This window comes from Balaenoptera borealis (assembly GCF_965194805.1).
Source record: "Balaenoptera borealis genome assembly, chromosome: 3".
Lineage (NCBI taxonomy): Eukaryota > Metazoa > Chordata > Mammalia > Artiodactyla > Balaenopteridae > Balaenoptera > Balaenoptera borealis.
This window is the reverse complement of record NC_138866.1, coordinates 107,971,966-107,994,698: the sequence shown is the minus strand read 5'-3', so window position 1 is coordinate 107,994,698 and position 22,733 is coordinate 107,971,966. Positions and strand designations below refer to the sequence as shown.

The window sequence follows — 22,733 nt, the reverse complement described above, 5'->3', positions numbered from 1 at the left end:
GTAGTTTGGGTGCTGCTTCCTATTCGAGGGGGTGAAGAGTTCATCCTGCTTCAATTTTAAACATTAGCTTAACTATAAGCACACCTTGTATTTCATAGTTTAGAATTATTTTAGTTATGGGGAATCCACCAATGAAATCAGTTCAATAAGTGGCTGAAAACATGGCATAAAAAATAACCTGTTTGCTCTATGGACCTGCGCAGAGGTTCGAGTTGGTTGCAGTTGTTTTGCATTTACTCCTTAATCACTGTTCAACTGCTTAACGGCAAACAGCTGTGCACATTACTGCAGCCTTTAATCCACAGTTAGGATACCGTTTGGGATTACGTAAACGCAAATACAAACTGAAGTATTTGTCTTGCATTAAGCGTAATTTTTAAGTACAGATTCTCCCGAATTGAAATTCTGTGTTTCACAAACTAAACGCTTGCAGGGTTAAATGAATTGCCGCCCTGTTTCGTTAAACAAACTTTTCAGAATTTGTCTTCAATTTAGTATTACTGGGTCTTCAACAGTATTACGCTGAACACACTTGAGGCATAAAATGTGACTGCCTTACATTTTCTAATTGTGCGTCTAACAGTGGAGAAGAGTCTGTAAAATTGTAATTATTAACGATTTAGTGAACCTGGTGAATTACTTGGGAGCTAAACCTGTTCAGCTGTCTGAGGCTTGAAAACTGCGGCCCCACGCTCCTCCTCTCTCCGCATCCCTCCCCTCTCACAAGACTTGAGTGGCTGGCGGGAGCAGGAACGGGCGGGGCTTCCGGGCTGCGTCATTTCCAGGTTCTGCGAGTGCTTCCGGGTCGTCGACCCAACGCCGCTTTCTCTGCGGCGGCCGGAGAGGTACTCCGGGGAAAGTAGGTGCCTCCTGCTGCGTTCCTGGCCGACCCACTTCTTTCGGCTCCGAGGCGGGAAGCGCCTTTTCCACAGGTACTGGGTGAGCCGGCCCGCGCTCCCTGCCACCATTCAGAGCAGGCATTGCGTCCTTTGGGTCTTCTGCGGGGGCCTTTTCGACCTGGGTTCGGCCTGTTACCGACTTCGCTGCCGGGATGGCCCCGCGGCGCTTCCCGGGGTGGGAAGGGAAGGAAAGGGAGGCGGCCGGGAGGCTTGTTGTACTCGGGGCGCCATGTGAACAGTCCGGAGGGTAGGGGGTTGGGGGGCAGGGGTCCTCAGCCCAGCACCGTATTTTTGGCCAGGTGAAAGTCTTAAAGCTTACATGGTGATTTTTCCCCACAGTATTGGGGCGGGCTTGGGGCGGGGGGCGTTTCTTAAGTGTCTCATTCTTGTGTGTCTTCGGTGCTTGAAGTCGGCTTTCCAACCTCATGTGAACTCGGTACCGGAATGAATTTAAACTGGATGGTTTGCTCAAGAAAGACTAGGACTATCAGGTTACTTCCGAATGTGGAGCCTTCTACTTTAATTTTCTAAACTGCAAAATGGAGTAGTACTAAATTTACGTGGCTCATACCACATCTGAAAGAATTAAACATTTCACAAGGAATTTTTAGAAATTTAAGATTATTAAAGCAAGTAATTTTAACATTTAAATAACAGCTATTTCTAAAATTATTTTTTATTGAGGTATAATTGACATATAACTTAACTACATTACTTTCAGGTGTACAGCATAATGATTCAATATTTGTACACATTGTGAAAGGATCACCACAGTAAGTCTAGTTAACATCCGTCACCAAACATAGTTGCAAAAAAATTTTTTTTCATATGATGAGGACTTTTAAGATCTACTCTCTTAGCAACTTTCAAATATGCAATGCAATATTAGTAACTCTGGTCACCATCCTGTACGTTTTATCCCCATGACTTACTTATTTTATAATGCAAGTTTGTAATTTCACCCATCCTTTTCCCCAACCCCCAATCTTCTATCTATGAGCTTAATTTTCTTCTCTTTTGTTTTTTAGTTTGCACATGTAAGTGAGATCATGTGGTGTTTTTTTCTCTGACTTATTTCACTTGGTGTAATGACCTCAAAGCCCATTCACATTGTCCCAAATGGCAGGATTTCATTTTTCTAAATGTCTGAATAATATTCCATTCTATATACCGCATCGTTTTTATCCATTCATCCATGGATGGATACTTTAATTGTTTCTGTATCTTGGCTATTGTAAATAATGCTGCAGTGAAAGAAAAGTGCATGTATCTTCTTGTGGGTTTTTTTTGGGGGGAGGATATAGTTGATTTACAATGATATGTTAGTTTTAGGTGTACAGCAAACTGAATCAGTTATACATATATCTACTTCTTTTTTTTTTAAGATTCTTTTCCCATATAGGTCATTACAGAGTATTGAATAGAGTTTCCCGTACTTTACAGTAGGTCCTTATTAGTTATCTGTTTTATATATAGTAGTATGTATATGTCAATCCCGATCTCCCAATTTATCCCCCCGCTTTTCCCCCTGGTAACCATAAATTTGTTTTCTACATCTGTGACTCTGTTTCTGTTTTGTAAATAAGTTCATTTGTACCATTTTTGTAGATTCCACGTATAAGTGATATCATATGATATTTGTCTTTTTCTGACTTACTTCACTCAGTATGACAATCTCTAGGTCCATCCATGTTGCTGCAAATGGCATTATTTCATTCTGTTTTTATGGCTGAGTAATATTCCATTGTATATATGGCACATCTTTTTCATCCACTCCTCTGTCAATGGACATTTAGGTTGCCTCTGTGTCTTGGCTATTGTAAATAATGCGGTAACGAACACTGGGGTGCATGTATCTTTTCGAATTACAGTTTTCTCCAATTATATGCCCAGGAGTGGGACTGCTGGATCATGTGGTAGCTCTATATTCAGTTTTTTAAGGAACCTCCACACTGTTCTTGATAATGGGTGCACTAGTTTACATGCCCACCATCAGTGTAGGAGGGTTCCCTTTTCTCCACACCCTCTCCAGCATTTATTGTTTGTAGATTTTTTTGATGATGCCCATTCTGACCGGTGTGAGGTGATACCTCATTGCAGCTTTGATCTGCATTTCTCCAATAACCAGTGATCTTGAGCATCTTTTCATGTGCTTCTTGGCAATCTGTATGTCTTCTTTGGAGAAACGTCCATTTTGATCTTCTGCCCATTGTTTGATTGTTTTCTTTGTTTTGTATATTGAGCTTCATGAGCTGTTTGTATATTTTGGAGATTAATCCTTTGTAGGTCGCCTCGTTTGCAAATATTTTCTCCCATTCTCTGGGTTATTTTCGTTTTGTTTATGGTTTCCTTTGCTCTGCAAAAGCTTTTAAGTTTAATTAGGTCCCACCTGTTCATTTTTGTCTTTATTTTCATTACTCTAAGAGGTGGGTCAAAAAAGATATTGCTGTGATTTATGTCAGAGAGTGTTCTGCCTATGTTTTCCTCTAAGAGTTTTATAATATCCGGTCTTACATTTAGGTCTTTAATCCATGTCAAGTTTATTTTTGTGTATGGTGTTAGAGAATGTTCTAATTTCATTCTTTTACATGTAGCTGTCCAGTTTTCCTAGCACCACTTATTGAAGAGACAGTCTTTTCTCCATTGTATATTCTTGCCTCCTTTGTCATAGACTAGTTGACCATAGGTGTGTGGGTTTACCTCTGGACTGTCTATCCTGTTCCATTGATGTATATTTCTGGTTTTGTGCCAGTACTATACTGTTTTGATTACTACAGCTTTGCAGCACACTTTGAAGTCAGGGAGCCCGATTCCCGCAGCTCCATTTTTCTTTCTCAAGATTGCTTTGGCTATTCGGGGTCTTTTATGTTTCCATACAAATTGTGAAATTTTTGGTTCTAATTCTGTGAAAAATGCCATTGATAATTTGATAGGGATTGCATTGAATCTGTAGATTGCCCCAGTTAGTATAGTCATTTTGACAATGTTGATTCTTCCAATCCAAGAACATGTTATATCTCTCCATATGTTTGTGTCATCTTCAAGTTCTTTCATCAGCGTTTTGTAGATTTCAGAGTACAGGTCTTTTGCCTCCTTTGGTAGATTTATTCCTAGGTATTTTATTCTTTTTGATGCGATGGTAAATGGGATTGTTTCTTTAATTTCTCCTTCTGATCTTTCGTTGTTAGTGTGTAGAAATGCATCAGATTTCTGTGTATTAATTTTGTGTGCTACAACTTTACCAGATTCATAGATGAGCTCTAGCAGTTTTCTGGTAGCATCTTTAGGATTTTCTATGTATAGTATCGTGTCATCTGCAAACAGTGACAGTTTTATTTTATTTTTTTCCAATTTGGATTCCTTTTATTTCTTTTTCTTCTCTGATTGCCACGGCTCGGACTTCCAAAACTATGTTGAATAAAAGTGGTGAGAGTGGACATCCTTGTCTTGTTCCTATCTTAGAGGAAATGCTTTCAGCTTTTCACCATTGAGTATGATGTTAACTGTAGGTTTGTTATATATGGCCTTTATTATGTTGAGGTAGGTTCCCTGTATGCCCACTTTCTGGAGAGTTCTTATCATAAATGGGTGTTGAATTTTGTTAAAAGCTTTTTCTGCATCTGTTGAGATGATCATATGGTTTTTATTCTTCAATTTGTTGGTGTGGTGTATCACACTGATTGATTTGTGGATATTGAAGAATCCTTGCATCCCTGGGATAAATCCCACTTGATCATAACGTATGATCCTTTTAATGTGTTGTTGCATTTGGTTTGCTAGTGTTTTCTTGAGGAATTTTGCGTCTATGTTCATCTGTCATATTGGCCTGTAATTTTCTTTTTTTGTGGTATCTTTATCTGGTTTTGGTATCAGGGTGATGGTGGCCTCATAGAATGTGTTTGGGAGTGTTCATCTGCAATTTTGGGGAATAGTTTCAGAAGGATAGGTGTTAACTCTTCTCTAAGTGGTTGATAGAATTTACCTCTGAAGCCATCTGGTCTTGGACTTTTGTTTGTTGGAAGTGGATTTTTTTTTTTTTTTAAACATCTTTATTGGAGTATAATTGCTTTACAGTGGTGTTAGTTTCTGCTTTATGACAAAGTGAATCAGTTATACATATGTTCCCATATCTCTTCCCTCTTGCATCTCGCTCCCTCCCACCCTCCCTATCCCACCCCTCTAGGTGGTCACAAAGCACCGAGCTGATCTCCCTGTGCTATGCGGCTGCTTCCCACTAGCTATCTATTTTACATTTGGTAGTGTATATATGTCCATGCCACTCTCTCACCCTGTCACATCTCACCCCTCCCCCTCCCCATATCCTCAAGTCCATTCTCTAGTAGGTCTGTGTCTTTATTCCCGTCTTGCCACTAGGTTCTTCATGACCTTTTTTTTTTTTTTCTTAGATTCCATATATATGTGTTAACACACTGTATTTGCTTTTCTCTTTCTGACTTACTTCACTCTGTATGACAGACTCTAACTCCAACCACCTCACTACAAATACCTCCATTTCGTTTCTTTTTATGGCTGAGTAATATTCCATTGTATATATGTGCCACATCTTCTTTGTCCATTCATCCGATGATGGACACTTAGGTTGCTTCCATGTCCTGGCTATTGTAAATAGAGCTGCAATGAACATTTTGGTACATGACTCTTTTTGAATTATGGTTTTCTCAGGGTATATGCCCAGTAGTGGGATTGCTGGGTCATATGGTAGTTCTATTTTTAGTTTTTTAAGGAACCTCCATACTGTTCTCCATAGTGGCTGTATCAATTTACATTCCCACCAACAGTGCAAGAGGGTTCCCTTTCCTCCACACCCTCTCCAGCATTTATTGTTTGTAGATTTTTTGATGATGGCCATTCTGACTGGTGTGAGGTGATATCTCACTGTAGTTTTGATTTGCATTTCTCTAATGATTAATGATGTTGAGCATTCTTTCATGTGTCTGTTGGCAATCTGTATATCTTCTTTGGAGAAATGTCTATTTAGGTCTTCTGCCCATTTTTGGATTGGGTTGTTTGTTTTTTAGTTGTTGAGCTGCATGAGCTGCTTGTAAATTTTGGAGAGTAATCCTTTGTCAGTTACTTCATTTGCAAATATTTTCTCCCATTCTGAGGGTTGTCTTTTGATCGTGTTTATGGTTTCCTTTGCTGTGCAAAAGCTTTTAAGTTTCCTTAGGTCCCATTTGATTATTTTTGTTTTTATTTCCATTTCTGTAGGAGCTGGGTCAAAAAGGATCTTGCTGTGATTTATGTCATAGAGTGTTCTGCCTATGTTTTCCTCTAAGAGTTTGATAGTGTCTGGCCTTACACTTAGGTCTTTAATCCATTTTGAGTTTATTTTTGTGTATGGTGTCAGGGAGTGTTCTAATTTCATACTTTCACATGTACCTGTCCAATTTTCCCAGCACCACTTATTGAAGAGGCTGTCTTTTCTCCACTGTATATGCTTGCCTCCTTTATCAAAGATAAGGTGACCATGTGTGCATGGGTTTATCTCTGGGCTTTCTATCCTGTTCCATTGATCTATATTTCTGTTTTTGTGCCAGTACCGAACTGTCTTGATTACTGTAGCTTTGTAATATAGTCTGAAGTCAGGGAGCCTGATTCCTCCAGCTCCATTTTTCGTTCTCAAGATTGCTTTGGCTATTCGGGGGTTGTAGGTTCTTGCCTTTCATCACTTTAAACATATTTTGCCACTTCCTTCTAGTCTGCAGTTTCTGCTGAAAAATTAGCTGATAACCTTATGGGAATTCTCTTGTATGTTATTTGTTGCTTTTCCCTTGTTGCTTTTAATATTTTTTCTTTGTGTTTAATTTTTGTCAGTTTCATTACTATGTGTCTTGGCGTGTTCCTCCTTGGGTTTAATCCTTTATGAGACTCTGTGCTTCCTGGACTTGGGTGACTTTTTCCTTTCCCATGTTAGGGAAGTTTTCAGCTATTAATCTCTTCAAATATTTTCTCAGGTGCTTTCTGTCTCTCTTGTCCTGGGACTCATATAATGTGAATGTTGGTGCATCTAACAAAGTCCCAGAGGTCTCTTTAACTGTCCTATTTTTTTTCATTCTTTTTTCTTTTCTCTGTTCTGTGGCAGTGATTTCCGCCATTCTGTCTTCCAGCTCCCTTATCCGTTCTTCTGCCTCATTTATTCTGCTATTTATTCCTTCTAGTATATTTTTCATTTCAGGTATTTTATTGTTCATTTCTGTTTGTTTCTTCTTTAGATCTTCTAGCTTGCTCTTAAACATTTCTTGCACCTTTTAGGTCTGTGCTTCCATTCTTTTTCCGAGATCTTGGATCGTCTTTACCATCGTTACTCTGAATTCTTTTTTGGGTAGATTGCCTGTCTCCATTTCATTTAGTTGTTCTTCTGGGGCTTTATTTTGTTTTTTCGTGTGGGACATATTTCTCCAATATCTTATTTTGTCTAACTTTCTGTATTGTGGTTTCTGTTCCACAGGCTGCCGAGTTGTAGTTCTTCTTGCTTCTGCTTCTGCCCCCTTGTGGATGAGGCTGGTCTAAGAGGCTTTTGCAGGTTTCCTGGTGGGAGGGACTGGTTCCTGCCCACTGATGGGTGCAGCTGGGTCTTGTCCCTCTGGTGGGCAGGCCTGTGTCAAGAAGTGTTTAGCAGGCAGCTGTGGGCTCAGGAAGACTTTTGGCAGCCTGTCTGCTGATGGGTGGGGCTGTGTTCCCACCCTGTCAGTTCTTTGGCCTGAGGTGTCCCCGCACTGGAGCCTAGAGGGTGTTGGGTGGGGCCAAGTGTTGGTGAGAAAATGGCAGCCTCTAGGAGGGCCCACACCAATGAGTACTCCCCAGAACTATCGCCACCTGTGTTTTTGTCCCTGCAGTGAGCCACAGCTGCTCCCCACCTCTACAGGAGACTCTCCAATACCAGCAGGTCGGTCTGGCCCAGGATCCTGTGAGCTCACTGCTTTTTCCCTTGGGTCCTGGTATGCACAAGACCTTGTGTGTGCTAAGAGTGGAGTTTCTGTCTCCCCCAGTCCTGTGGAATTCCTGCAATCAAACGCCACTGGCACTCAAAGCCAGATGCTCTGGGGGTGGCTCCTCCCATTGCCAGACCCCCAGGCTGGGGATCCTGATGTGGGGCTCAGAACTTTCACTCCTATGAGATAACCTCTGTGGTAATCATTATTTTCCGGTTTGTTGATCGCCCACCCAGTGGGTATGGGATTTGATTTTACTGCAGTTGTGCCCCTCCTGCCATCTCAATGTGGCTTCTTCTTTGTCTTTGGATATAGGATATCTTTTTTGGTAGGTTCCAGTCTTTTTTTGTCAATAGTTGTTCAGCAGTTAGTTGTGATTTCGGTGTTTTTGTGAGAGGAGGTGAACCCACGTCCTTCTACTCTGCCATCTTGTTTCCCATCCCACAATTTCTTTATCCATTCATCCTTCGATGGACACTTAAGTTGTTTTCATATCTTGGCTATTGTGAATAGTGCTACAGTGAACATGTGGGTGCATATATCTTTTCCAGTTAGTGTTTTCTTTTTCTTCCGATAAGTACTTCAAAGTGGAATTGTTGGATCATATGGGAGTTCTCTTTTACTTTTTTGAGAAACGTCCATACTTTTCCCTAGTGGCTGCACCACAGTTTGCATGTCTACCAACAATGCACAAGGGTTCCCTTTAATCCACATCTTCTCCAACACTTGCTATTAATTGTCATTTTGATAATAGTTATTTTAACAGGTGTGAGGTGATATTTCACTGTGGTTTTGATTTGCATATCCCTGATAATTAGTGATGTTGAGCAGCTTTTCATGTACTGTTTGGCATCTGTATATGTTCTTTGGAAAAGTGTTCACATCTTTTGCCCAATTTTTTTTTATAGAAGTACAGTTAATTTACAACATTGTGTTAGTCTCAAGTGTACAACAAAGTGATTCAGTTATACATATATATAAATATATGTGTTTTTTCAAGTTCTTTTCCCTTACAGGTTATTACAAGATATTGAGTATAATTTCCTGTGCTATACAGTAGGGCCTTGTTGCTACCCATTTTATATGTAGTATTGTGTATATGTTAATCCCAAACTCCTAATTCATCCCCTCCCCCCTCCGCTCCCCAATTCCTTTGGTAACCATAAGTTTGTTTTCTGTGTGTGAGTTGATTTCTGTTTTGTAAATAAGTTTATTTATATCATTTTTTAGATTCTACATGTAAGTGATATCATATGATATTTTGTCTTTCTCTGACTTCACTTAATATGATCACCTCTAGGTCCATCCATGTTGCTGCATATGTTCTGTCCAATTTTTAATTGGATTGTTTGTTTTTTTTGCTATTGAGTTTTATGTATTCTTTATATATTTTGGATATCAGGCCCATATGAGATACATGATTTGCAAATATTTTCCCCCATTCAGTAGGTAGCCTGTTTTTTTTTATCGTTTCCTTTGCTGTGCATGAGCTTTTTAGTATGATCCTGTCCCACTTATTTATTTTTGCTTTTATTGCTTTTGCTTTTGCTTTTGGTGTCAGATTCAAAAAATCATCACCAAGACCTGTGTCAAGGAGCTTACCACCTATGTTTTCTTCTAGGAGTTTTAGGGGTTTTATGGTATTAGGTCTTACATTTCAAGCCTTTAATCCATTTTGAGTTCAGTTTTGTGTATGGTGTATGATAATGGTCTAGTGTCTTTTTTCTTGCATGTGGATGCCCAGTTTTCCCAGCACCCTTTATTGAAGAGACTGTCCTTTCCCCATTGTCCTTCCTTCCTTCCTTCCTTCCTTTGCTGTGTTGGGTCTTCGTTGCTGCGCACAGGCTTTCTCTAGTTGCAGTGAGCAGTGGCTACTCTTCATTGCGGTGCGCGGGCTTCTCATTGCAGTGGCTTCTCGTTGCGGAGTACAGGCTCTAGGCGCACAGGCTTCAATAGTTGCGGCATGCGGGCTCAGTAGTTGTGGCACGGGGTCTCTAGAGTGCAGGCTCAGTAGCTGTGGCGCACGGGCTTAGTTGCTCCGCAGCATGTGGCATCTTCCTGGACCAGGGCTCGAACCTGTTCCCCTGCATTGGCAGGCAGATTCTTAACCACTGCACCATCAGGGAAGCCCTCCCAATTGTACATTCTCACCTCCTTTGTTGTTAATTACTTGACCATACATGTGTAGGTTTATTTCTGGGCTCTTTATTCTATTCCATTCATCTATACATCTGTTTTTATGGCAGTAATGTACTGTTTTGATTACTATAGCTTTGTGATGGAATTAGATATCAGCAAACATGATGCCTCGAGCTTTGTCCTTCTTTCTCAAGATTGCTTTGGCATTTTGGCATCTTTGTGGTTTCATATATATTTTAAGACTGTTTGTTCTATTTGTGAAAAATGCCATTGGAATTTTGATAGGAATTATGTTGAATCTGTAGATTGCTTTAGGTAGTATGGACATTTTAATAATACTGATTCTTCCAGTCCACATGCCTGGAATTTCTTTCTGTTTATTTGTGTCATATTCAGTTTCTTTCATCATTGTCTTACAGTTTTCAATGTCCAAGTCTTTCATCTCTTTGGCTAAATTTATTTCTAAGTATCTTGTTCTTTTTGATGCAATCGTAAATGGGATTATTTCTCTTTCTGATAATTCATTATTAACTTATAGTTATCTTCTGGTAACTCTTAGACTTTTGTTAAATGGGCAGGACACAAGATTCTGTACTCTCACTTTGTCAAGTTTATATCTTCTTACTGGGACCCCTTCTTGCCCTTTTTATCCCCCCCCACCTCAGCTACCCACACACGTTATACTAACTGATTTTTTTGTCTTCATTTATTTATTGAACAAATATTTAATTGTCTCCTATTACGTCTCAGGTAGTGTTTGTTCTAGATGCCTGGTTTACTTCAGTGAACAAAAACAGACCAAAGTCCCTGCCCTGGTAGGTCGTACAGTCTATTGAAGGATGCAGAAAATAAACATTAAACTAAGGAAACTATATAACGTGTTAGAAGGTGATGGTGCCATCAAAGAAACATAGCAGGGTGAGGGGGATTGGGCAGTTCCAGAGTGGAGGTGGGAGTTGGGGTTTTAAATATGGTGGTCTGTTTAGGCCTCATTAAGTACATGCTATACTTGAAGGAATTAAGAAAAACAAGAGGATATCTGGGAGAAGAGCATTCCAGGTAAAAAGGACAGCCTTTACAAAGGCTTACATAGGCAGGAACATGTCTGTCATGTTCTAAGAAAAACAGGGAGAAGCCAGTTTGTCTGGAGAAGGGCAAGAACAAGGGGGAGATGGCAAATGAGGTCAGTGAGATAATGGGTAGCCAGATTATTATAAGGACTGAATGAAATGGAAACCATGGGAGGTTTGCACAGAGAAGAGATATGTTCTAACCTGTGTTTTAAAAGATCACCTGACTGCTGAATTGGGATTAGAATCTAGGGGGCAAGCATGGAAGCAGGGAAACCAGTTAGGAAGCTATTTCAGGAATCCCAATGACAGGTGATGGCGGCACATACCAGGGTGATAACAACGGAAATGGTGAGAAATGGTTGGATTCTGAATCCATATTGAAGGTAGAGTTTACAGATTATGCTAGGGATTGGATGTGGAGGTAAGATGGCCAGACTCGGGGTGTAGGGAGTGGTGGTCGGGAATAACTTCAAAGGTTTTTGCCTAAGCGCATAGAGGTATGGAGTTATATCAACTGAGATGGGAAGGACAACACATAGAGATGTTGAGTAGTCAGTTGGATCCAGAGTGAGTTCAGGGCAAGGTCTGTTCTAGTATATGAATTTGGGAATCATCAGCAATGGTATGTAAAACCATGACACAAAGCGATATCACCAAGGAACGAGTGTAGACAGAAAGCAGAGAACCAAAGAGGTGTCTTGTGACATTAAGAGTTAAGGGAGAAGAGCCTCAACCAACAAACAATATTTTTTTTAACATCTTTATTGGAGTATAATTGCTTTACAATGGTGCAACAAACAATATTGAGAAGGATGAACCAGTGAGTTTAAGAGAACAACCCAAAAAGTGTACTGTCCCAGAAGCTAAGCCAAGATCCTTTATCAAAGAGGAGGGAGTAATCAGCCACGTCAAATGATTAAGTCTGGTGAGAATTAAGAATTGAGGATTATTAGTTTTAGCATTGCCAGTGGTGACTTTCACCATCTGTTTCATTTGAGTGCTTGAGGCAAAACTGTATAAGGAGTGAGTTTAAGAGAAAATGTGAGAAAAGGAATGAGAGACAGTGAGTACAGACAACTCAGGAGTTTTTGCTGCAAAGAGGAATAGAGAAATAGAGTGTAGCTGGCCAGAGAAGCGAGTTGAGACTATTTTTTTTTAAGATGGGAGAAGTAGCCGCCTGTTTGTTTGCTGATGGGAAGGATCCGTAGAGATGGGAAATTTGACAGGGATAGAAGGAATAATTGAATTGTTGGAAAAATATCCTGTCCGTAATAGTGGGGATAGGGCCTGATCCACAGGTAGAAGGATTGTATTTAGGTAACAGCATGGATAGTTTGACTATAGTGACAGGCAGAGTATATGGGTGTAGATATTGGTAGGTGGTTAGATGTAGTTTTGAGAGTTGAAGTTTTCATTGCTTCACTTTCCTCAGTAAAGTAGAAAACCTATTATAAATGCATCTAAGTGCAATACAGTTTGATATTAGCATTTTGACATATCACCAGGTTATTTATTCACTAACAAATACTTATTGAATTCATACTAGGCATTGTTCTAGATGGTAAATATATAACTGAGCAAAAGTCCTATCTTTAGGGAACGTCTGTTTTAGTGGATGGAAATAGAATAAGCATATATATGTCAGCTTCAGTTAGTGATATGAATGAAAATAAAGCAGTGTAAAGGGCAAGGGAGATAGTTCTTTCTTATAGGTTGGTCACAAAAGTCATTTCTGATGAAGTGACATCTGAGCAGAGATCTGAATCAGATGAGAGGTAAACCCTGCAGGTATCTGCGCAGTACATTTGAAACAGAAAGAACAGCCAGTGCAAAGGCCCTAAAGCAAGAACACCTTGCCATATTGGAGCAAGGGACTAGTATGGCTGAAGCAGAGTGAATGAGGGGTTAGGTGGAAGAAGTCAAGTTCAGAGAGGTAGTGGGGGTGGGGGGGGCCCAGATCATGCAGGCCTTGTAAACCATTAGGAGGACCTTGGTTTTTACTCTGAGATAGGATGCTGCCTTGGGAGGTTTTGAATAGATGAGTGATGTGATTTTATTTGTGTTTTAAAAGGCTCAGCATGGCTGCTCTGGGGGCAGGGGTGGGATAGACAAGGGTAGAAAGAAGGAGATGCCTTACTTGGCTATCACCATAAATCTTAGTGACAGATTGATGGTGACTTAGTGCTAGCAGTGGAGATGGTCAAAGTTGTTGGATTCCGGTTATATTCAGAAGGAAGAACTGAAAGGATTGGCTGACAGATTGCACGCAGGGTGAGAGAGAATTTGACTGTAAGGTTTTGGGGCCGTCTTACTGGAAGACTAGATTTACTGTTCATTGAGGTGGACAAACCGAGGGCAGAAAAGGTTTGGAGGAGTATCCAGAATTTGGTTTGTAACAAATTTAATTTGATCTACCACTTCATATTTCCATCCAGTGTCAAGTAGGCAGTTTTATATATGGCAACATGGGCATATAAAAGGTCAGGACTGGCAACGTAAGTTTGCACGTCATCAGCAGATAAATAGAACGTATTTAAAGCCATAAGCCTAGATGAGGTAACTACGGGAGTAAAGCATATAGAGAAGACATGAGAAGCCTGGGGCACTCAAGTAGTTAGAAGTTAGATTGCTGAGGAGCAACCAACAGAAGGAAACAAGAAACAGTACTATCCAGTGAGGTGGGAGGAGAAAACTGAGTGTGGGGTCCCAAAAGCCAAAGAAAAGACTTCAAGAAGGCAGAAATGAACAAGTGTATCAAATGCTCACAAGGTGTGTAATGTGAAGACTGAGAACTATTATTTTTGCTGAGTTTTACCTGATGTTTACTCCTGAATACACCTGTCTCCTTCTGTCCATCTCTAAACTGAAAGTGCCATGAGGTCAGGTATCTAATACACGACATATAGTAAAAGCTCAGTATTTGCTGAATATGTGCAACTGGCACCCTCTTCGAGCCCTCATCACTTTCTAATCTTGCACTTGAGTACATTGTTTACATTGCTGCCCATTTGTCTGATCTGTCCTGTCTAGAAAGCTTCAGGGGCTCCCCATTACCTGCACTGTAAAATCCTGGCACCTCCTGACAAATCCATCCATGTCATCTTTTTCAGCCTCATGTCCTACCACTTCCTATTCATACCTATACCCTAATATGGAACAATTTATAGTTCTGTCTACGGACTGTATTATTTCATCCTTCTGTGGCTTTACTCATTCTATTTATTTTTTCAGCCTAAGATGACTTTCCTCCTTTGCTTGGCTAAAGTCTAGCTTGAAGAATCAGGAAGCTTTTGTGAGCCAACTCATTCAGTCCACAGGCAGCCTCCATAATAACTGTATAATCTCTATCACAGTTCTTATTCTCTATTTAACTTTTTTATGTGTCTGTTACCTTTTCTAAAGTATAAATTTTTTAGGGTCAGAAGTATATCTTTATTTATCTTCCTTTCCATGGTACCTGTCACAGTGCTATCTTCTGGGTAGGCAGTCTGTAAATACTGAATTTTAAGAGAAAAGGAAAATGAAGGGGAAGGCATTCAAATGTGAGCTGAAGATTGGATCAGTGACTTAACAGTAAGTAGAAAAGAATGGTACATGGTAAATTCTAGACTAGGTCAAAAGGTAGATATTTGGGGCTTCCCCGGTGGCGCAGTGGTTGAGAATCTGCCTGCCAATGCAGGGGACACGGGTTCGAGCCCTGGTCTGGGAAGATCCCACATGCCACGGAGCAACTGGGCCCGTGAGCCACAATTACTGAGCCTGCGCGTCTGGAGCCTGTGCTCCGCAACAAGAGGCCGCGATGGTGAGACGCCCGCGCACCGCGATGAAGAGTGGTCCCCACTTGCCGCAACTAGAGAAAGCCCTCACACAGAAACGAAGACTCAACACAGTCATAAGTAAATAAATAAAAGAACGTGAATTTCTTAAAAAAAAAAAAAAAAAAATAGCTTTCTTAAAAAAAAAAAAAAGGTAGATATTTGAAAGAAATGGTAAAGATGTACATTTTAATATATATATCTATACTTTGTACAAAGGAGTATAAATGCCTATGTCGAAATAATAGAAAAATAGAAAAACTATTTTTAACTATTCCTTGTAATTCCTCAGTTATTATATAGTATGCTAATAGTATGTATTAGAAAATATGAAGTGCCTATGTTACATACGTAATTTATTTTTTTTTAATACTTTCATATTAAATTTTTAGGATATCAATGCAAGCCTGAATAAGAAAAAGAATTTCTCCCTCCTAAGCCATGGCATATCAGTTGTACAGAAATACCACTTTGGGAAACAGTCTTCAGGAGAGCCTCGATGAGCTTATACAGGTGAGGGACTAAAAATCAACATTTTTATTTAGATGGATTCTTGTTCTCATACTTATGGGAATGGCATAGTCTATGTAGCTCTAAGATAACTTTGGATAAGTTAATACAAGTCTTGAGATTTAAATTAGAATTTTGAATTTATATTTTAATTTTAGGAAAATGAACCTTTTTATGTAAACCTCTCATCTAAGAACATATTACATATTTCCATTTATTTTCATATATTTTGAGCTTTGATAAGATTAGACTTTTTTTTTTTTTTTAACATATTATTGGTCCCAAGTTTTTTATTTAAAAGAAACTTGGTTCCTTCAATTTATCGAACACTTCTTTCCAGATACTGTGAAGGAGTGGTAGACAAAGTTTTGTCCTGGTGCTGTAACATCACTGCATGTTTTCTTTTCAAAGTTATGTTTGTGTCAAGATAATGCAAGAAAATATTGTCAGGCTTTGCTTCTTAGTTGTCAGTTATGGCAAAAAAGAATAAGGGATTCTAGTTTAGAGGCTCTGGTTAACCTCAGTTAAATTTTAGATGATAATTCATGTATTTTTGTTTTATTTTTTCTTTAATGTTCTTCTCTAAGAAGATTCATGACCTTTATTTTTTCTCAGTCTCAACAGATTACCCCCCAACTTGCCCTTCAAGTTCTACTTCAGTTTGATAAGGCTATAAATTCAGCGTTGGCACAGAGGGTCAGGAACAGAGTCAATTTCAGGGTAAGTATATTTTCTTAAATCTAGAAGCTGCACCATGGTTGTCACAATAGTGCTTTTTAGGACACCTACATATTTATTAATCATAAAGAGATGGCTTAATCAAACTTTGGAACTTGTTTGATAACAACTGAATCCTGCTTGATGTTTAAATAATCTGTATACTAAGTTCATCCACTTAATGTGAGATACAGAGTTGTTTTTAGATTCTTATTCCATTGTTTCACAAATCAGCCTATGTTATGTTTGGCTACCTTCCCTGAAGAGTTACTGAGATTTCAAATGTCTGAAACATTATCTGCAGGATTGAAGGTAAGTGAGAGTAATCTCTAAGGATCAGTTATGTTTTTTAAACTCTGACCAGGGAAGTTCAGAGTTATTTCTAGAAACTTCACGTTGCCTCCCACCTACTCTCAGATAACATGGCTTATAAAGACCTGACCTGTTGGCAGATAATGGTCTCTTCTGGTAGCTTGGTCTCATTTGAATCATTTGTACTTTGAACAGTAATCCCAAACTGAATAAAACTGTCTTTCTCAATTCGATGGTAAATTCAGGTTAAAAGATACGAAAATCAACAAATGAAAAGAATATAGACGTTAATTTGCATTTAAGAGAACGTCAGTGTTTGGGGGTTTTGGTTTTAGTTTGTGATGAAAAACACAAAAGAAAAATTTATCATTTATTCATCGAACATTTCAATGCCTGTTAAATACGAGGCATTGTTCTGGATATTGGGTATACAGGACAAAAGAAGACAGGCCCGTTATTTTAGTGAAGGGGTAAAATCTGCATGTATTTTATATTCATATAAATAAGTCACATCAGTTTCACATGCCTAACAATTATCTGGAGTAAAACGTGTCTTTATAAAATTTTATCAGTGGATTCTTGAATTTTTAACAGTAATAATGCTGGCACAGTTTCCTTTTTGTACAACCATACATACAAATGTGCCTAGTTGGTCATTCAGAACCTGATCCTTTAATTCTAAATTGATCCATGTTGATACACATTTGCCCATGTAGAAAATTTGTTTGACTACTTATCAGAGTCGTAGGGTTCACAAGGCCTGAGTGGTCTTCTAGTTGTATTATTGTAGGTTTCTAGTTTGGATCTCTTTAGCTAAAGGTAAATTAACTTTAAAAAAGTGTTATTCAGTAGATATATGTAAAAAATATATGTATTTATTAGAGGTGCATTAAAGATACAGTTTAGCCACATGTTATCTATCATATAGAAGGAAATTTTTAATATAAAGAACAGAATTTCAGCATATTTGAATGTTCACATGCTAATCATAAATAGTAGTGACTTGCCTGGTTCAAATTATTGACACATCTGCCACCAACTGGATATGACAGTAACCTACACACTTTATACACAAGCCAGAAGTGAACATTGAGGTTGGCATTTGGTTGTTCAGCCTTCCAAAGGCTCAAACTATAGTCAAGGAACAGATCTAATTAAAGTTTTTTTTTTACATTTACAACTCTGCATCTTTTACTTAATAATATGTCCTAAGTGATCTTCTATGCATTACTCCCACCTCTCCACTGAAACTTCTCTTGCCAAGTTATTTATTGCTGAATCTAATGCATAATCAGTGATACTATTGATTAGTCTCTTTTGAAACCCATACTTCCCTTGAAATCATACTATTTTGGCTTTTTTTTCTATTCTCTGGCCCCTCTCTCAGGCTACTTTGTATCACTTAATTGCTGGTTTTCCTTAAGGGTTATCTAGGGCTCCACATACCCTCCTTGAATGATCTCATCCAGTCCTTGGCTTTAAAATTGATATGCTCCCACGCTTGCTTCTACACTCCAGCTGCTTACTGGATATGGTAAGATGTAGCTGAAACTCGAATTTAACTTTCCTCCCAAACCAGTTTTTTCTATGAATGCGTTGTTACACAAGCCAGAAACTTGGGAATAACAAAGATTTCTCCCTTCCCCACCCGACCATATCCAGTTGGTTATCAAGCGTTGACAGATCTACCTTTTAAAATCTCTCCACTTCCCTGGACCCCCTTGCCTCTGCTATCGCCCAGCCACTTTGACCTGTGATTCAGCCAGCTAAAAGCTATCGGCTTCTTAGCTGCTCTCCTTCCTCCAGTCAGACTCCCCTCTAGTCTGTTCATGTTATCACCAAAAATGCAGATCTCAGCATGTTACTCCTCTGCTTGAAATCCTTCATTGACGTCCTAATGCCCTCACAATAGGGAAAAGCTTTCCCAAGGCTCTCCATGATCTCTTTCGCCTTAGGACCTCCTGTCATATTCTCGTTTCAGGAACTTACTATCCCATTCCAAGTGTTTGTCTTCCTTTCTGCTGTCCCACCTTTCCCTTGACTCTTTTTCATTCTTTGGGACTCAGGCTTCCTCTGTCCTATCTCCTGTACCCTTGGATGCCTCTACTGTACTCCCATTGTACCCAGTAACAATCTTTCATAGCACTATGTATTTACTTGTTTGAATGATCTCCCCTGCTAACCTAAGCTTCTTGGATGGCAGGGATCATACGTGTATTGCTTACCATTGTATCCTTAGTGCCTAGTATAGTCTAACAAATAGTAATTATTCATTATTTATTAAATGTATTCATTCATAGCCATTATAATTTCCCTAATGATTCTAACTTAAGCCATTAATGAGAACTCAGTTTTTGATATTACAAGTAACACTGCAGGGAACAGTTTTGTGCTGAATTTTTTTTTTTCTGAAGGCATAGAAATGTCTCATTGAATACTAAATTTCATATGTAAATACTTGTGCATGTATATGTCTCTCAGGTTTTGATTATATTCTGTTGGTGTCCACCCTTGCACCTTCATCACACTTTTCAAAAAGTTCCTTTTAATGTTCAGATAAAATTTTTTTTAGGAGAAATATGTATTAGAAGAATGTCAGTTGCACAGGACAATAATGTTGTAATTTTAGTGGCCAGTACAGTAATTCATCTGAGCTAAGTCACAGGACTAAAATTAATGTTTCTAGGAATCCCCTGCTTTTGTACAAACTCAGAGGATCAACATACACAATAAAATAGGTTGCTTTTAAAAAGTATTTATATAAAAAATTCAAATGAATTTTCATAATTTAGCCACATGAGGGCAGTAGACATACAGATTCAAATTTCCATTCAGTTTTTCTTCAGGTAAGTAATTTGCAGGCTTTTCCAGTGCTGAAAATAGTGTGCTAACTAAAATATTTTTTAACTCTTCCCTTAGCAAATTTATCTAGGATTTTTTTAAGTGATAGTATGATTAACACTTAAGATTGCTTGCTTAAGAATTTCCTTAATTTTCATCCTATTTTGAGAATTATGTACTTGTAGCTAGGTTTTCTTAAATTGTCTGGAGAAAAATGTGAGGGGGAAAAAATGACTTTTCATGGTTTGTCTAAATGTTTTGTTTTAAAGGGCTCTCTAAATACATACAGATTCTGCGATAATGTGTGGACTTTTGTATTGAATGATGTTGAATTCAGAGAGGTGACAGAACTTATTAAAGTGGATAAAGTGAAAATTGTAGCCTGTGATGGTAAAAGTAAGTGTTTGCCCTAATTACTGTGAAAGCAAAGCTACTTGAAATCTTGTTTTCATGAGTCTTTAGAAAATTTTCATCTGAAATTAAGGGAGAAAATGGCCAGTGATCCACTCCCAGATAGAGACCAGGCTTCTTTCTCAGCTAGATTCTGGATTCCAGATCTCACATAGTCCTCTTACTAACTTTAGGTATAAACATTTCATATGACACGACACATAGACTACTTCTACGGGTTGAATTTGTTTGCGGGGGTGGGGGAAGCATATTAATAAGCTTTTCTTCCCTATTTCAGTTGCAGATTTGAAGTGTTTCTAAAGCTTTTCTTTTTCTTTAAGGAAGTGTTTAATTTCAGTTTATCCTATGGTTTCTGTTTTGTTGGCTACCTATACATTTTATATTTTAAAAATGATTACTTAAAAGACTTCTTCAAATAACCATAAGAGCCTTATCAGTCGTAATGGTAAATATCTAGTCCTCTGATCTGTTACATGCAGATATTTTTACAGCAGACCGAGGAACTTCTTCAGGTCCTTAAATGTTTCCTGCTTTCTGTTCCATGATTATTTTCTTTTTGCTAATAGAATTTTAAATATATAAATTGTATTTGAAATATACTTAACTTTTACTTTGTAATCTGAACAATTTGTGTTTAAAGCAGCTATTCCTGAAATTAGAGAATACTGTCAGTCACTTTCCAAGAAGGGGAATTTTGAAAAGAAAGAGAAATGTAGAAAGCAGTACCCTACGTTGCTCAGTTTGTAGGTTAGGTTTTTTTGTTTTTATGTTTTGGGTTTCAAAGAAATGCCCTATCACCACTGAAAAGATATAAAGACAGAAAACCACACAAGAAAGACGTCATTTGTAACATCGTCATCTGGAGATAACATATCACTTAATATATTAATGTATAACCTTCAAGTCTTTATATACATATCATCTTTACAGTAATATATGTATGCACATACTTATTTGCAAATATATCATTTTTCACACGTAAGTCATTCTCTTAAACCTGATTTTGGATAGCTGCCTGAAATTATATACCTTTATCCCTTTTTAAAGAAATCATCTCTTCCAGATGTCAGAGTCTCTGAAACTAGCAATGTTACAGTGGCTCATACATTTTGGAAGGTTAAGTAGGGATAATCATTCTAAGAAGACCTTTAAGATGACTTTTTTATATAATTACCAAATACTTTGTTCTTTGCTGTAACAATAACAAAAAAAATCTATGTTTATAATTTTATACTTCCTGGATCATAGATAACATTTCTGTTTGTCAGATAATGTATACTTTCTTTCATGTCTGTCTTATAATTTAGGCTAAATCATCACCCTTAGGTTTTCAAATGTTTAGTAGACTATAGAATTTGAGTGTTAATGTATAATTTCTAGACCACTATCAAAGTGACTCAATGATATGGATCAGTACTGTTCATAAAGCTTTCATGCTGATGGAGATGTTTCCTGTCTGTACCCTCCACTAGCCACATCTGACTATTAAGCACTTGAAATGGATTAGGGCAACTGAGAAATTTAATGCTTTAATTTTAATTTAAATAGCCAGATGTGGTTAGCCAGTAGCTACCACATTGGACAGCACAGATGTAGACTAGTAGAGTGTCTGTCAATCAATCAATCATTTGAAACATAGCTAAGAACCAAAAAGTCAGTGAAGGCCCCTGAGCAAACTTAATAATATCAAAGAGTCCATGTAAACATATGTATTTTACTTATAGGTAGTCCTTAGAGTGTATTTCTCTTGCTTCTTAAAGATATAAGATTATCTGTTTGTTTTTTTTCAAACTTCAGTGCATATAAAATACAAATCAATCAGCCTTACCTACTGCAGTGGCTTCTGAGGAACTTGGCCCACTTACAGCACAGTATAGTAATTGTTCTTCAAAGAAAAGATTGTTGAGTATTCAAGAAAAGCTTAGATTGTGTTCCATGCACTCGTGTCTGTCAGCAGAAAATAATGCAATCAATCATTAAAATATAAATGGTTGTGGCATTTAGAGATAGAAGCTTAAGTAATGATTAATACCATTCCTTAGTAACCAGATAAATGCAGTACTACTGCGAAATAAAGTTCAATTCCAAATAGAGAAGTAGAGAAAGTGATTGATAGTGGCTAGAATTTTGGTATTTTTCTTGCCAGGAATTACTAAAACAATTCTCTTCTATGTTATATAGTCCTTTGTGGTTTTAAATTTTTGGACAGTAGAGGACTTGGAAAAAAAGTATAGCAGCTATATGAACCAAATGTAGTATAACTTGATTTTTCTTAACATAAATATGGAGACTAAGCATTAACTTTCCTTTTAAGGCAGAGGTAAAAAGATATTTACGTACACAAGGTATTACTTTGGTCAGCTTTTCCTTTCCACCCTTGTCTCCCCTTCTTCACCACCATTAGTTCCTGTTTTACTTTTACTTTTGAAAGATTTTCTCAACATATTTAAAGTTGCTGCTTGAATTTACTGTTTCTCTCCTCTGTTTCCTAGATACTGGCTCCAATACTACAGAATGAATAGGAAAAAAATGGCTTTTTAATGCCATCCTGTTATTGTTCATCAGTTTTTGAAGAGAAGCATAGAAGAGACTTTTTTTTTAATTTATTCTAGCATTGCAGAAATGACTACACTGTGCCGTACTATCAATCAGAGAATTCCAGTAGAAAGAAGCTTATAATTCTGTACCTTCTTACATTACCTTATTATACAGCATGAAGAAACAGAACTTTTTTTTAACAACAAATCAAACATTGTGGCCTTCCTAAGACCATTCTTTAATAAATTCATTTTAAAACTCAATGTGAGTAATAACTGCTAGAGCTGCTAAGCTATAATAACTGCTAGAGCTGCTAAGCTAGCAACATGGACATATTAGATAAGCATTTTGAAAGAGCACCGTGTTCCTTGCAAAGGAAATTAGAAAAATGCATTCATTTCAGTAGTTAGTTTCTATCAATTGTTTGTTAGTTTAGCTGATGAAAGCATTAGCAGGGGGCAAGACCAAAATTCCAGACTAGAACTTTCCTTACAAAAATCATTTTTTAAAAAGTACAAAACCAAG

General features: G+C 38.0%; 1 protein-coding gene across 3 annotated transcripts; it reads left to right on the top strand.

The window, feature by feature from the left end:
• Positions 1–773: 773 nt before the first annotated feature.
• Positions 774–22,471, top strand: GTF2A2 (general transcription factor IIA subunit 2). 3 transcript variants are annotated; one of them, XM_082388204.1, is made up of 7 exons: positions 796–932; positions 7,757–7,806; positions 10,742–10,806; positions 15,272–15,392; positions 16,005–16,109; positions 19,529–19,655; positions 22,163–22,471. In XM_082388204.1, exons 4-7 carry the CDS (start codon positions 15,321–15,323, stop codon positions 22,186–22,188), a joined length of 330 nt encoding a protein of 109 aa, XP_082244330.1. In that variant the 5' UTR covers positions 796–932; positions 7,757–7,806; positions 10,742–10,806; positions 15,272–15,320; the 3' UTR covers positions 22,189–22,471. The 3 variants fall into 3 exon arrangements, with proteins under 3 accessions (XP_082244329.1, XP_082244330.1, XP_082244331.1); XM_082388205.1 differs by lacking the exon at positions 7,757–7,806; XM_082388203.1 differs by lacking the exons at positions 7,757–7,806; positions 10,742–10,806 and having other exon boundaries at positions 774–932.
• The last annotated feature ends 262 nt before the right edge of the window (positions 22,472–22,733 follow it).